Source organism: Lithobates pipiens, unplaced genomic scaffold (genome assembly GCF_037356315.1).
Source record: "Lithobates pipiens isolate NorthernLeopardFrog02 unplaced genomic scaffold, aLitPip1_a1.2 Scaffold_13, whole genome shotgun sequence".
Lineage (NCBI taxonomy): Eukaryota > Metazoa > Chordata > Amphibia > Anura > Ranidae > Lithobates > Lithobates pipiens.
The window spans coordinates 222,869,936-222,885,250 of NW_027507718.1; the positions used below are offsets into that span (position 1 = coordinate 222,869,936).

The 15,315-nt window shown below is 40.9% G+C and overlaps 1 protein-coding gene across 4 annotated transcripts in view; it reads right to left on the minus strand.

The window, feature by feature from the left end:
- Positions 1 to 6,802: 6,802 nt before the first annotated feature.
- The window catches only part of TBC1D2 (TBC1 domain family member 2), a 101,466-nt gene continuing 92,953 nt past the window's right edge, over positions 6,803 to 15,315 (minus strand). For 3 of the 4 annotated variants that reach the window (XM_077476253.1, XM_077476254.1, XM_077476252.1), the window contains exon 14: positions 6,803 to 8,345. In XM_077476253.1, the coding sequence (XP_077332379.1) occupies positions 8,144 to 8,345 (202 nt within the window). In that variant the 3' untranslated portion in view covers positions 6,803 to 8,143. Of the gene's footprint in view, positions 8,346 to 8,384; positions 9,485 to 15,315 lie in introns of those variants that run through there. The other variant, XM_077476255.1, reaches the window with a different exon arrangement.

The window sequence follows — 15,315 nt, forward strand, 5'->3', positions numbered from 1 at the left end:
TAAGGCCCCTCCAGAAACTAAGAATTAGGACAAGGAATTTTCCACCACTTACAGCCTGCCTTCGGCCTGCTCAGCACAGGAAAATAACACTCAAATTCTAACATTCTACTAGTATACTCCACACCTATTTTTCTACACTCCTACACAGCTGCTGGAGATTCCTTACTATGCTTAAGAGGAGAATATGACCCACATTTGGTGGGAATGTCCTCCTAATAGGACAATTCTGGGAAAAAGTTGTATTCTTTTTCAGCCTTGGCTACAGGTTTGAACATTCCAAACGCCTCCAAACAACCCTTCTCATTATCCTCCCAGGAGCAATTACAACATTGCCAAGAAGGGAGAATGGTTCTCTCCCTACTTCCACATAACCCACCGCCACCTCTTTTTTCTCCATTCCACTTCATACCTTTCTCCCACCTACTTCCTTCATCTATAACCAATTCAAACCCCTACTTGCTATAGCTCTCCCCTTTCCCTTCCATTTCCCCTTGCAGCTTCTTTATAAACAACACCACATGAATATCCACTACTGGACCACATTGACTAGCTTATCCATTAGACACTCAGGTTTTACTCGCACCATCGCCACTATTTCAGCATTTCAGTTTTAGAATTCAATTAAAAAAATTACAGCCAATGTGATTGCTTTATTTGTACAATACCAGGGGATTTGTTCTACATCCATAAATATTCATGTGACAACTCATTGTTCTTCTTTGTCATGTAATTTACCTAAAAATAGTATAAAGATTTAACAAAAAAAAAGTTGATAATTCTCCAAATATCTCCAAATATCAATAAGTAGCAAAAATACTTTTTACACTTTATTACATTTTTTTTGTTTGTAATCTTGAAATAATCATTCAGTGAAGAAACCATAAAAGTTGGCAGTGTACCATACAATGCATGTCATGTGGCTGCCGCACCAGAGTGACTGTTCCAGCAGTGTCTGCAAACCAGCAGAGTTAGGGAAGCAGCATTCAGCAGACAATTTGACAATGGGATAGCATCGTCAAGTAGCAGTCTCATGTAACATGCTTCCAGCGTCTGATAGTCTCCTACAGCGTATCTTCAGCCTCCAACTATTCCTCCAACCAGTCTTGTGTTTGCAGTCTCTGGCTGTGTCCTGTAGCATGTCCCTAGTGTCTGATCATTTCTTGTAGCATGTACAGAGTCTTTGACCATTTTCTATGGCACTTCTGTAGTATCTTAAAATTATCCTAATAACATATCTACTATAGTTTTCTCACAATTTTCAGCATTGCATACACTAAATATCATGTGTGACCCTTCAGTGATGTCAGGGGGTGCATTTGAAGTTGCCTATACAGTTCTGTAGCTACTGAATCCAGTTTTCCAGCAGTTTGCAATTCCACATATGGCAGGTTCTTCAACTACTCTTTTTTTAATGTTCATCTTTAGGAACATGTTACAAGTTGCACCCATATTTAGGGTGTAACATGTTACTAAACACCTGTATTCTTCCACCTCCCAGAGCTTTCCTGTGACATTGTGAGGGGGTTCTTCTGCCCCGCAGAAGCTGTATCTTTTGTAAATGGCCCAACAGTATGGGCAGGGAGCGAGAGTAAAGGTTTTTGAGGAGCTTGACATTGCACCTGTGATCCACCAAACATGGGCGCAATACTTTGCAGGTTCCTGTGGAAAAAAAAAAGCACCATTTTTTTTTTGCAAAAATATGTGTATTTATTTTATGTTTATTTTTTTCATAAATGTAAACCTAGCTTTTAAGAAACTTTACAATTGTGACAGTTCATAAAAGTTCAAGAAAAGCCTGTATTTCAACAAAAATTTCTCAGTGACCACTGAACTGCAATTAGCTGTTCTGTTGCACAAGTGCTGTTATGTTCAAGAAGGCAAATGCTTCAGTAAATGTCAAGGCGTGGCAAAAAAAACACATGGCAAAGAACAATGTTCGGCTGCATTCTTTACATTCTGTAATATGATGATCGACTTTAAAAGTGAGGTTCCTTGATTATTACATAATTGTTGCTAAAAATATAAAATAAAAATATTATGTCATAAAGTAAAAAAGTATAAATTTGTGTATGTGTTTAGATAAAAAAAAATATACATTACAAAAATTTGATAAGAAGGCATGCATTTTGAAAAAAATTAAAACAAAAAAAACAATAGGTTATATTTTATGCAACTTATAATATATATGTTTTTCTAAGCTGCATAAAACCAATACATAATGCAGTCAGAGAATAGTATACTTTTTGATATTGCAGTTTCTTTTGCTACACATAATTTTTTCTTATGCCTCCCCCTATATAATTTCTTACCAACATTAGGTAAATGGTAAATGTATAAAGTGTTCAAAAACAAAACCTGGGCACTGCACATCAGATCATCATCTCTCACTGCCGTTGGGTAATAACAGCAAGATCCATAGTTGTATACATTCTTTGGTGAACTGTCTCCCAGTGATACCCAAGTAATACCTTTGTATCTTAAAAGAGAAGTATGGCCAAAGCTCTATTGGTCATACTTTTCTTCTGGATCCAGGAGTGCGCTTAGTTTTGCTCTCCTGTGATCCGGAGTCAATCAACAGTGGGCTAAAGCCTAGAGCTTAGAAGGATCCCAACCATATTGTCAGGATCCATCCAGCTGTCTGACTGACAGCTGGCTGGGGCTCTCAGCACACGGTTGAGAGCCAAAGCTAGCTGTGCTCACCCTGCTCCAGTGAGCAAGGGAGGGGCAGGTCAGTCGCCGTCCTGAGCTATGAGAACTGAGCAATCAGCATTCAAATGATACCGATGCTGCAGCATGAAGGTATGTGTTTTTTTTTATTCCCATATTTCCCCTTTAAAGTCTTGGCCAAGATTTCAGTAGGATGGTAATAAATTGGCAGACACTTCATAAAAAAACATTCACAAGCAGATCTGCATATGCTTCCAATTGTTACATTGTCATCTAGAAGAAAGCAGACTGAGAGCTGTTAGGAACGAGTTTATTAAGAAGTATTAACTTTTTCAATGCACAATATTTATTTTATTTTTTTATAAAAAAAAATGTATTAAAATTTTTGAATAAGTATATACAGAACATAGTAGCACTGTTGCAAAACCAGTGGCACTAGAAAGGCCATGCAGGGCCAACATAGTATATACAAAAGTACAATACAGATTACTAACAGAGACCTTCTAATATAACATTCCACTATTCCCTCCCTCCTCCCTCCCCCCTCCCAAACCCCAGCTCATCTTGACAACCTAGGGGCAGGAAAGACAAGATATGGGGTTCTTCAAATTACTATGGGTTAATTCAATAACATCACAGTCCTCCTGGGATAACCAATGGGGCTAATGTAAGAAGAAGGAGACAGTGTACCTTTGTATTTGTAGGAGGAGTAGTGTCAAACCAAACCTGGACTAGCTCAGGAGCACGGGTACAAATAACAGAACAGATAGCTTACCAAAGATCATGTGACTAGCTATCCTACAGTGGAAGATGTTGATAACCAGATAACCATTTCTCATACCCTCAAGAGAGATAGGTTTCTCTGTAATATGGTACCATTGAGTTGGCCAGGCCCTTCCAGAATGACAATGTGGGGGCAACAGACTTTTTCCAGTGTAAAATAACAGCCTTTCTAGCATAGAACAGTAACATATTAAGCAATGTTCTACGGACCTTGGAAGGTACCACTTCCTCCACCAGACCCCATAGGCAGACCCTGGCCAACATAGGGATAGGGATTGTGAGGAGTGTAATTATGCAGGACGTCACTTCTGACCAAAAGTCCTGGATCTGTTAACATGTCCAAAATATGTGATAAGCATTCACAGGGGAGTGTGTACATTGCCAGAATTCCGCAGAGGCCGTATATAGATATTAGCCAATCTAGCAGGTGTGTAGTAGGTTCTGTGCAGGAATGTGAACTGGATCAGTTTATCCCTAGCTGAGACAAGATGTTTAAATGGCTGTTCCAACATGTCATCCCAGTCCTCTCCTTGGATATCAGGTACCTTAGAAATCCATTTCTCTCTACATTTCGTCACTGCAGGTGATGTTTTTTTTTTTAAATAATTCTTTATATGCCATCAACAATATTTTGGAAAGTTCCTCACCTGACAATAGGCTTTTAAGAGCAGAAGGCAGAGTGTCCAGAGTGCGAAATTGGACCTGAAATGCATGGCGGAGTTGAAGAAAATGTAAGTAATATGAATTAGGGAGGTCATGTCTGTTTTTTAGTTGGTCAAAGGTTAAAAGTTCTCCCTCTCTAGTTATGTCCCCCACTGTTTTGATACCTTTGGCGGACCAAAGTACTGGGTCAGGTATATGGTAGAATTGAGTTCAATGCACAATAAGTTTAAAGGGTTACTAAACCCACAACAGCAAAATCAGTCTGTATATGCAGTAAAGCATGCTTGTTATACTCATTGTGGAACCTAAGGGGTTAATCCTCTGCATTGTGTAAAAAGGCTGTTGATCCTGTCTTCTCTTATCCTCCCCTTATTCTACAATCACCATTCCATCTCCTAAAAAGTACAGAGCCATGGAGTCACTCTGCACATGCTCAGTTTTGTGTGTATTGCGATCCCATTGCAATGAAGAGTTTATAGAAGAATAAATAAAGATAACGAATGCTAAATACACCATATATTATTTGGAGTCCCTACCTTACAATATCACCTTTGTTTGAAAATAGGGGTGGGCTTTAAGGCATAATTTCATATGACTATAGAAAGCAGCACATAAGTACTGTATATGCGAAGATTGAAGAAAAAGTCGCTCTCTGGCGACATCACTGTCCTTAAAACCATTTTATTCAGGTCACACAATCCACATTATTGAATCCTACCTGTCACAATGCGTTTCACTCTTACTGGCTCAATCATGGAGACTAGGGGTAATTCCGGGGAGAGTACGCAGCTCAGAATATACAGCTCTAATTAAACCTAAATAATCCAACATATCATGGCAACATTTTAAAGGGGACATATGACCTTAGAGGAACAAAAGATTTACATAAATGAATTGGATTTGACTGAATGGTCCTGTGATAGATCACAGGGTTCAGGTAAAAGCCTATAGAAAACCTATTTCAAAGTACTCACTTTGCGCTAATAGCGGTCTTCCTGTTCATGTTAAAAAGGATATCCTAATTGGATAGTTCATTAGAGCTAGATGTACTGAAAATGCTCCACTTTAGTGGATTTTGAAGTAGAAAATTTGGCTCTGGGGTAGAGATCTTTTGAATGGGGGTACAATCAACCGCAAGTACCACCTAAATAAGTGCTAAAAATACTCAGAGAAAGAAACCCTTGAAAATGGTCCTTCCTGGAGAGAGAAAAAAAATCAACAAAGGCTGTATATAGATACTTACCTATCCTAAGGGGAGACCCCAAACTAAGGCAAGTGTTATCCTTAGGTATACGTTTTGTGGCTAAAAAAGGCATCAACATTAGGCAATACCATATCATCCAGTCTAATTCACTGACGTGGTTGAGGATTGCAGGGATTTACAAATGTGGGGAATCCTGTTGCTCTAGTTGTTTCCTTTCAGGAGACCAACATAGAGTAGTGTCATACACAAATGAAGATGATTTGAGATCAAACAATTATTGACTTACCAAATTATATAGTGTACGTCATTGCGTAAAAAACAATGTGTGGGTAGGACAACAAGACACTTTTGTAATTGTATGAGGGATCATCCTTCTAATATTAGGACAGGGAAAACTCAAATGTGGCAAGACATTTTGTAACACACCATAAGTCACATTTAGAATCATTTAAAGTCCAGGTAATAGAAAGTATTGACTGTACAGTGAGGGGCTGTGATCATTTTTATATGTTAAGCAGGGATGAAATATACTGGATACTTAGAACGTTTGTTACGCCGACATTTCTCATTTTTGATATGTGTCTGCTATACCATGTACTTGTATGAGAAAATATCATCTTCTCTTTGTATTGCTTCCTTTATGTGAAATCCCCGGTGTTCCTGCCAATCCCTCTGCACTCCTATTAAAAACTGACCAGGCTAAGCAGGAGAGCACAACATGGTAAATTCTCTAGCTATGCTGGGAACGTGTTCTCTCCTCCAATGATCAGATTTGTCCTGACATGCCCCCGATGCATAGCCATTTACTGGGAAGCTTAGTATCTGCTGCTTCTCCTCCACCTAGTTCCTATGCAGCTGAGAACAGAGGGAAAGAGATCACTTATAAAAAAAAAAGGGGAAAAAGTTACAGAATTTATGTTTTTTATATCTATACAAAAATGTTTTGCTATTCATTTTTATTTTAAACTGAAAGGGTTGTTTTAAAAGTTGATGGTTTACAATCACTTTAAAGTGGTTGTAAACCACTTTGACCTACAGGTAAGCCTAGATTAAGGCTTACCTGTAGGTCCAAGAAATATCTCCTAAACCTATACGGTTTAGAAGATATTTACCTGAAGACAGCCAGCGCAGGCGCACTGGGTAAGCCGCAGATCGTGGCGATATGCCGTGAGTGTCGGCTCCCGTGCGCACGCGTGGGAGTGACGTCGTTGCTGCTCCGGTGAATCACAGCGCCGGAGCAGCGAGACCCACGGAGACCCACCAAGAAGATGGATGGTCGGAACTACAGCGGACAGCGGTGACTTCGCTGGCTCCTGTGTCAGGTAAGTGACACATAATGGGCTACTATGCAATGCATAGTAGTCCATTATATTTTACCTTTGCAGGGAATCAAAGAGGAAGTAAACCCATCAGGGTTTACTTCCTCTTTAAGTTGGATACTTGTATCATATCATATGGAATTAAGTTTGAATAAGACATGACACATTGTTAATAATAAATAATGATGATTAGTATTGTTAAATTATACTGCATATACACTATATTTACACACACATGAACATTAATGGCATCCTAGTTTTGGTCTGTAGGGTTTAACACTGAGTTGGCCCAGTCTTAGTCCGTAGGGTTCAATATTGAGTTGGCCCACCCTTTGCAGCTATAACAACTTCAACTCTTCCAGGAAGACTGTCCACAAGGTCTAGGAGCGTGTCTATGGGAATGTTTGGCCATTCTTCCAGAAGCGCATTTGTAAAGGCAGGCACTGATGTGGACAAGAAGGCCTGGCTCGCAGTCACTGCTCTAATTCATCCCAAAGGTGTTCAATCAGGTTGAGGTCAGAACTCTGTGCAGGCCAGTCAAGTTCATCCAGCCCAAACTTATACATCCATGTCTTTATGGACCTTGCTTTGTGTACTGGTCCAAATCATTTGGTGGGGGGGGGGGGGGGGAGGGGGATTATGGTGTGGGTTCGATTTTCAGGGGTTGGGCTTGGCCCCTTAGTTTCAGTGAAGGGAACTTTTAAGGAACTCTTAAGGTGTCAGCATACCAAAACATTTTGGGTAATTTCGTGCTCCAAACTTTGTGGGAACAGTTTGGGGATGGCCCCTTCCTGTTCCAACATGACTGCACACCAGTGCACAAAGCAAGGTCTATAAAGACATGGATGAGCGAGTTTGGGGTGTAGGAACTTGACTGGATTGTGGCTCACTGGATACCCAACAAGTGCTTTGAAACGTATACTAAAATGCAATGCCATAAGTGGATGTTTTACTGAATGAAAATTAGTAATTTAAGTTTGTCAAAATCTTTGCCAACATCATTTTGGTTACTCCAACTTGTCAAAATGATAAAGCTCAAACAGTATTTCATATTTTATGGACAGAATGTAATATGAGCATAATTTACAATGGGTAAAAAGATATATCTGCGCTATCCCAAAAGGATAAAAAAAAATAAAAATACGTGAACAGTGCTGCTACTTAAATAGCCTGAATACTCAGCTAGAAGTGTATGTATATAGAAAGAAAGCACGCATCCGCGATTTCTGTTCACTAGTGGATGTGCGTTTCTTTCTATATACATAATTTACAATGGGATATAAAAAGTATTTACAGTACTTACAGACTAATATTAAATATTGGAATATCTTTGAATGACATACAGCATCCAGAGTTGCAAAACACCATGTATTGTAGTTTTGCTTACAGTAATTTGTACATAGTGACTTGAGAATCGTTAGAGGCATATATTTTAATCATTATAATATGCATCAAACTAGTTTTTAATGCCCATTTTAAGCAACTAGAAATTGCTCCTTATTAATGTTCAAGTATCATCTTCATCCTCACTAACTCCCAAGTCATTATCGGCACTTCCAAGCTCTTCCTTTTGCCTAAAATATTCCTGTTTTATCTTTTCGAGTTCATCTAGGTCTGCCTTGACTTTCACCAAATGCATATCTCGGCGATTTCTTATATGTTTCATTGGGAAAGGGTTCATCTCATTGAAGGCAATGTTCATTAGTTTTCTGGAAAGAGAAAAGATGCTAAGTAATACAATACAATAAAATACATATGTATTTGAAAGATCTTTTTTTTTTTATATATACATATTTGCACGCATTATTAAATTCGGTTCCACCGTGCTAAATAAGCATAAGCATCTCATACAGTTTAGAGCAGCCTTTTTACCCCAAAAGGAACCCTTGCAATAATTTTCAGGTCTCAGGAAATCTCTGCTAAGATTAGTTAATTGGTGGTCATTGGAAAAAATGGCCCTTACGATGGTGTTGGGCAGTGGGAAGAATGCTTTCCTTATGGTGGTGGTCAGAATGTCACCCTTACAGTTATGCCTCTGGCTCTGCCAATTGGTGTTGGACCTGGAATTACGCAAGCACCTTCACATGGGTGGACAGTTAGCCACATATCAAGGAACCCCTGGCAACCTCTGGAGGAACCCCAGGGTTGCATGAAACCCTGCCTTAGAATGGCTGGTTTAGAGTACTATAATGTACGAGTCCATGTCTACAGGCACAATACAGCCATCCTCTGATTATTTTCCACATATTGGATAAAAACATGCAAGCTTCAGTTGCCAGATTGGGTGATTTATGTAAAACTGCATGAAAGAGGTAAAAGGAGAGAGGACCAGGGAGGCCCACTGGTGTTCGCACGTCTCAAAGGCGAGCAACAGCAATTGGACATACTTTTTTTTTCGTCCTAATAAATATCTCACTCAAGAGAAGTTGGCCATTCTATTTACTGCTGCTGTAGATGTGAGACATCCATATGTAAGAGTGCCTAGACCCCTGATGTTTCAATTAAGGGGACATTTTTTCCCAGCATCTCATGCACTAGCCCCTCACAACATCTCTTGTGACAAAATACGTTGAGAAGAGCTTGGCAGGCTGATCAAGCAATGCTGTGTTTTTATGCTGTTCACATCTTTGTGAGCACCCTCGTGCTTTTAATCCAATAAATATTATCCTTTTACTGGATTACACTATGCGCCTTCCTTCATTTCATGTTTGGTGTATTTATTGAGATTTATTCATTATTTGCTGTTGAGTGTTTATTGCAGAACTTATTGGTCTGATATCCAGGGTTGATATCCAGGGTTGATCCATTTGTGTGCATAACTTCATTTTGCAGGGCTCATTTGCTTCTGCTAAAAAAAACAAACATGATTTTCTCACTGGTAGTGGAACACTGAAGTCAGTATGTGTGGGTTATTTTTCAGATAGATCACAGATTACATAATGAATATGGACTCTTTTTTTTAAAGATGTTCACGCTTTAAGGATGGATGTTTTCACCGGTTTCTATTTTCTATATACTGTCACCAGGGTTGTCATTCTGTATTCCTCTATGTACTGTTACTTGACAGTACGTAAAGTGTTACTAAACCCAGGACCCAGCATTCACTAAATCTGGTCTCCCACAGTACACAGAACATGGAAATGCAATTATTTTAGTAAATATAAACTGCTAAATACCTTTTCTCATCAGCAGTATATAGCAGTCTTGTGATTTCTATTGGTTGCTGGTGAAGCTTGTAGGAGGAGTTTTCATATGAATGCCCTGAGCTGTTCTATGAGGTTGCAGGGCTCCTGACCCTCTGTCTGGACAGTGCTGATTGGCCCAGTGCTGATCACATGCACTCTCCCAACAAAAACAAAAAAAAAACCTCTCTAGTTATACACACCAAACTGAGCATGTGCAGCTTGACTCCAAAGGCTTAGCCAAACTTGTCCAGGGGGACAGTGCAGGGAGGGGAGGATCTGTGCATACAAGTAGCCTTTTTACATAATGCAGAGGATTAACCCCCTAGGTTCCGCAGTGAGTATAACCAGCATGCTTTGCATATACAGACTGGTTTTTACTGTTGTGGGTTTAGTAACACTTTAAAATACAGCTGAGAAGGAAATGTTTTTGGAGTGGTAGAGGAGTGCGGGCTAACTTTACCAACTAATGCAAAGATGGGTGAGGAGGCTGTCTCAATGGACGGCCTCCTCATATACCTAGAGGTTACTGTTTCTCCTGGTGAGGGAATGGGGGCATCGGGGAGGGAAGGACATAAGCAGGCATTCTCCTGTACGATAAAGTGGGGAGTCACTGCACTAAATCGCTATAAATCGCACCTCCAGCTGGAGGGTAATGTAGTGGGCATATCTGTCTAGGCAAGACTATACCAGGGCTGGGTTATTACCCTTTTTGAATTTGTTGTGGGTTTTGCTAGGTGGTTTCCGCTTTATGCGGGTTATTGTTTGTTTGTATGTCATAAAACTTAATAAAAAGTAATTTACAAAAAAAGTACAGCTGAAGTCTAACTGCCTTAACATAACATGATACATTTTTTCAAACTTTGCTCCATTAATCACTTTCAGACCGGACCATTATGCTGGCTTAAGACCAGAACACTTTCTGCGATTCCGCACTGCGGCGCTTTAACTGACAATTGCACGGTCGTGCGACGTGGCTCCCAATCAAAATTGATGTCCTTTTATTCCCACAAATAGAGCTTTCTTTTGGTGGTATTTGATCACCTCTGCGGTTTTTATTTTTTGCACTATAAACAAAAAAAGCGACAATTTTGAAAAAAAACGCATAATTTTTTTTTACCTTTTGCTATAATAAATATCCCCCAAAAATATGTAAAAAAAACATTTTTTTCCCTCAGTTTAGGCCGATACGCATTCTACATATTTTTGGTAAAAAAAATTGCAATAAGCGATTATTGATTGGGTGGTGCAAAAGTTATAGCGTTTACAAAATAGGGGATAGTTTTATGGCATTTTTATTCATTTTTTTTATTATTAATTTTTATTCATTTTTATTGTGACTGCGGCATTATGGCGGACACATCAGACATTTTTAACACATTTTTGGGACCATTGTCATTTATACAGCAATCAGTGCTATACAAATGCAGTGAAGGGGTTAACCAGGAGGTGTAGGGGTTAAGTGTGTCCTAGGGGCGTGTTTCTAACTGTGGGGGGCGTGGCTGTGTTTTACAGATCACTGATCTCTGCTCCAATCACAGGGAGCAGAGATCAGTGTCACTTGTTGCTAGGCAGAAAGGGGAGATGCTGTTTACATCGGCATCTCCCCATTCCTCCTCCCTGTGAGACGATCGCGGGTATCCCAGTGAGACGATCACCGGTATCCCCATGGCGATCGAGTCCGCGGGACCCACGGTCGGACTCACGGGGGTCCCGATCGGCACTCTTGCGCACAGTGGCACGGCGGCAAATTCAAAGGGACGTACCTGTATGCCCATTTGCCTGTCCGTGCCATTCTGCCGACGTACATCGTCGTGCGCCAGTCGGGAAGAGGTTAAAATGGAAATCATTTTTCAAATTTTTCTCACTTATTACTTTTTGTGAAAACATACTACTAAACTTGTCTGAAGGGGGTGGTGGGTGAAACTATTTTGTATTTCACCTTGCATTCTGGAAGTTCTGTAATAGAATTGGAAAACAACATTTCTCAGCAGGCTTTGTCGTATTTCTGCATAGTAGGGGTTTTTTAATGAGAGTGTAGTATTACAAAGTATGTTTTTGTATTTTGGGCAGGTTTTCTTCTAAAATATCTTTTATTGTAAAGTGCGTTTTTTTTTCGGCCTCCAATAAATTTCAGTACCTCAATATAATATATAAACAAAATGGTGCATATATGCCCATTATTACAAGTGGGTGGATGAAGGGAGGTATTCTAATGGTGGGCATATCCATTGATCACAGGCTGCATGAAAAAAAAAAAGATGACAACATATGCCCAACAAGGACCAGCAACGTACTGGTATGTTGCCGGACTTTGAGTGGTTATACCAGAATGATGCCTGTGGGTTTAGGTATCATCTTGGCATCATTCTTTTCAGCCAGCAGTTGGCTTTCATGTAAAAGCAATCCTTGTGGCTAATTAACCTCTAGACTGCATTTACAAGCAGTGGGAGGGAATGTCCGTCCCCCCACCATCTTCCATGGTTTTCTCTGGCTCTCCTGTCCCAACAGGAAACCTGAAAATGCAGCTGTGGTTCCGCCAGCTGACCATAAAGCTGATCAGAGACCAGAAGGGCTCCAATCATCTCTATGGCCTAAGAAACCAGAAGCTACGAGCATTTCATAACTTAGATTTCGCCATATATAAACAGCGCCATTGGGAAATTAGGAAAGCATTTTATCACACCGATCTTGGTGTGGTCGGATGCTTTGAGGGCAAAGGAGTAATTTAGGGTCTAATAGACCCCACTTTTTTCAAAAAAAGAGTACCTGTCACTACCTATTGCTATCATAGGGGATATTTACATTCCCTGTAAATCTAAAGTGGTAATCTGGAAGGGCTTTTAAAGGCTTTTAAAAATTTATGTAGTTTGTCGCCGCTGCACGTTTGTGCGCAATTTTAAAGCATGTTGTGCTTGGTATCCATGTATTCGGCCTAGGATCATCTTTTTTATTTCATCAAACATTTGGGCAATATAGTGTGTTTTAGTGCATTCAAATTTAAAAAAGTGTGTTTTTTCCAAAAAATGCGTTTGAAAAATCACTGTGCAAATACTGTGTGAAAAAAAAAACACCCAACATTTTAATCTGTAGGGCCTTTGCTTTATAAATATATATAATGTTTGGGGGTTCAAAGTAATTTTCTTGCAAAAACATGTTTTTTTCATGTAGAAAAAAAAAGTGTCAGAAAGGGCTTTGTCTTCAAGTGCTTATAAGAGTGGGTGATTCGCGAAATAAGCTTCTAAATGTTGTGTATAAAATGCCAGGACAGTTCAAAACCCCCCCCAAATGACCCCCATTTTGGAAAGTAGACACCCAAGCTATTTGCCAAGAGGCATGTTGAGTCCATGGAATATTTTATATTTTGACACAAGTTGTGGAAAAAAGACAATTTTTTTTGCACTAAGTTGTCACTAAATGATATATTGCTCAAACATGCCATGGCCATATGTGAAATTACACCCCAAAATACATTCTGTTGCTTCTGCCAAGTACAGGGATACCACATGTGGGGGACTTTTTGGGAGCCTAGCCACATACGGGACCCCGAAAACCAAGCACCGTCTTCAAGCTTTCTAATGCCGCGTACACAGGTAGCGGACTATCCGACAGACTTAGTCTGGCGGACTTACCGCCAGACTGTCCATCCGACTTTCCGAACGGGCTACTTTCCCACACGGCACTTTTTCAGCGGACCAATACGGCCCCCCACCCTATATGAATGAGTATGGGGTACAATGTACCCCCTACCCATTCACCTGTGAAAAAAAGTACAAAAAAAAACACAACACAGGGTAAAAATAGTCTATTGCACAGCTCCGGGGGTCTTCCATCTTCGGGGGTTTTCTCACCGGACTCCTCCGCTATCTTCTGCTAGCTCTTTTGCTAGTGGAGGAGCCCGGCTTTCTTCCTCGCCGCCGGCCTCTTCTTCTGACTTCGGGGGGCAGCGGCGAGGAAGAAATCCGGGCTCCTCCGCTAGCAAAAGAGCTAGCAGAAGATAGCGGAGGAGTCCGGTGAGAAGACCCCCGAAGACGGAAGACCCCCGGAGCTGTGCTATAAACTATTTTTACCCTGTGTTGTGTTTTTTTGTACTTTTTTTCACAGGTGAATGGGTAGGGGTACATTGTACCCCATACTCATTCATATAGGGTGGGGGCCGGTATCCAGGGGCCCCCTTATTAAAGGGGGCCCCCAGATTCCGATAAGCCCCCCACCCGCAGACCCCGACAACCAACGGCCAGGGTTGTTGGGAAGAGGCCCTTGTTCTCATCAACATGGGGACAAGGTGCTTTGGGGTGGGGGGGCCGCGCCTGGTACGGCACAGGAGGGGGGGCGCTCGCTCGTCCCCCCCTTTCCTGGCCGGCCGGGTAGCGTGCTCGGACAAGGGTCTGATGTGGACCTGGGGGGAACCCCCATGCCGATTTTTTCGGCGTTGGGGTTCCCCTTTAAGTCCATACCAGGTGGCGGGGCCAGCGACGTCTCCTTCGCGGGCCCCGCCTACCTGGAGACACGCTCGAAATGAGCGGACCTTTCTCCAGGCGGGAAAAGTCCATTCATTTCAAAAGTACGGCGGACTGGCATACGCACGGCCGGATTGTCCGCCGAAATGCGAGTCCGGAGGGAAGATTGGAGTGCAAAACTACTTTCTAAGTCCGCCGTATTGTCAAAAAAGACTTGAGTTTGCCGGACTTTTCCACCCGATTGTTTGATCGTGTGTACGCGGCATAAGGGTGTAAATTTTTTATTTCACTCCTCACTACCTATCACAGTTTCGGAGGCCATGGAATGCCCAGATAGCACAAAACCCCCCAAATGACCCAATTTTGGAAAGTAGACACCCCAAGCTATTTGCTAAAAGGTATGGTGAGTATTTTTCAGATCTCGCTTTTTTGTCACATAGTTTTGAAAATTTAAAAAAGAAAAAAATATATATTTTCTTTCTTCATTTTCAAAAACAAATGAGAGCTGCAAAATACTCAACATGCCTCTCAGCAAATAGCTTGGGGTGTCTACTTTCCAAAATGGGGTCATTTGGGGGGGTTTGTGCCATCTTGGCATTTTATGGCATTCAAAACTGTGATAGGTAGTGAGGAGTGAAATCAAAAATGTATGCCTTTAGAAATCCTGAAGGAGATGCTTGGTTTTCGGGAGCCTAGCAGCGTACAGGGCCCTGAAAAGTCCCACACATGTGGTATCCCTGTTCTCAGGAGAAACAGCAGAATGTCTTTTGGGGTGCAATGTCACATATAACCATGGCATGTGTGAGCAATATATCATTTAGTGACAACTTTTTGTAAAAAATACATTTTTCTTCATTAGTCAATCACTTGGGACAAAAAAATTCAATATTCAATGGGCTCAACATGCCTCTCAGCAATTTCTTTGGAGTGTCTACTTTCCAAAAATGGGGTAATTTGTGTGTGTGTGGGGGGGGGGGGGGTTGTACTGCCCTGCCATTGTAGCACCTCAAGAAATGAGATAGGCAGTCATAAACTAA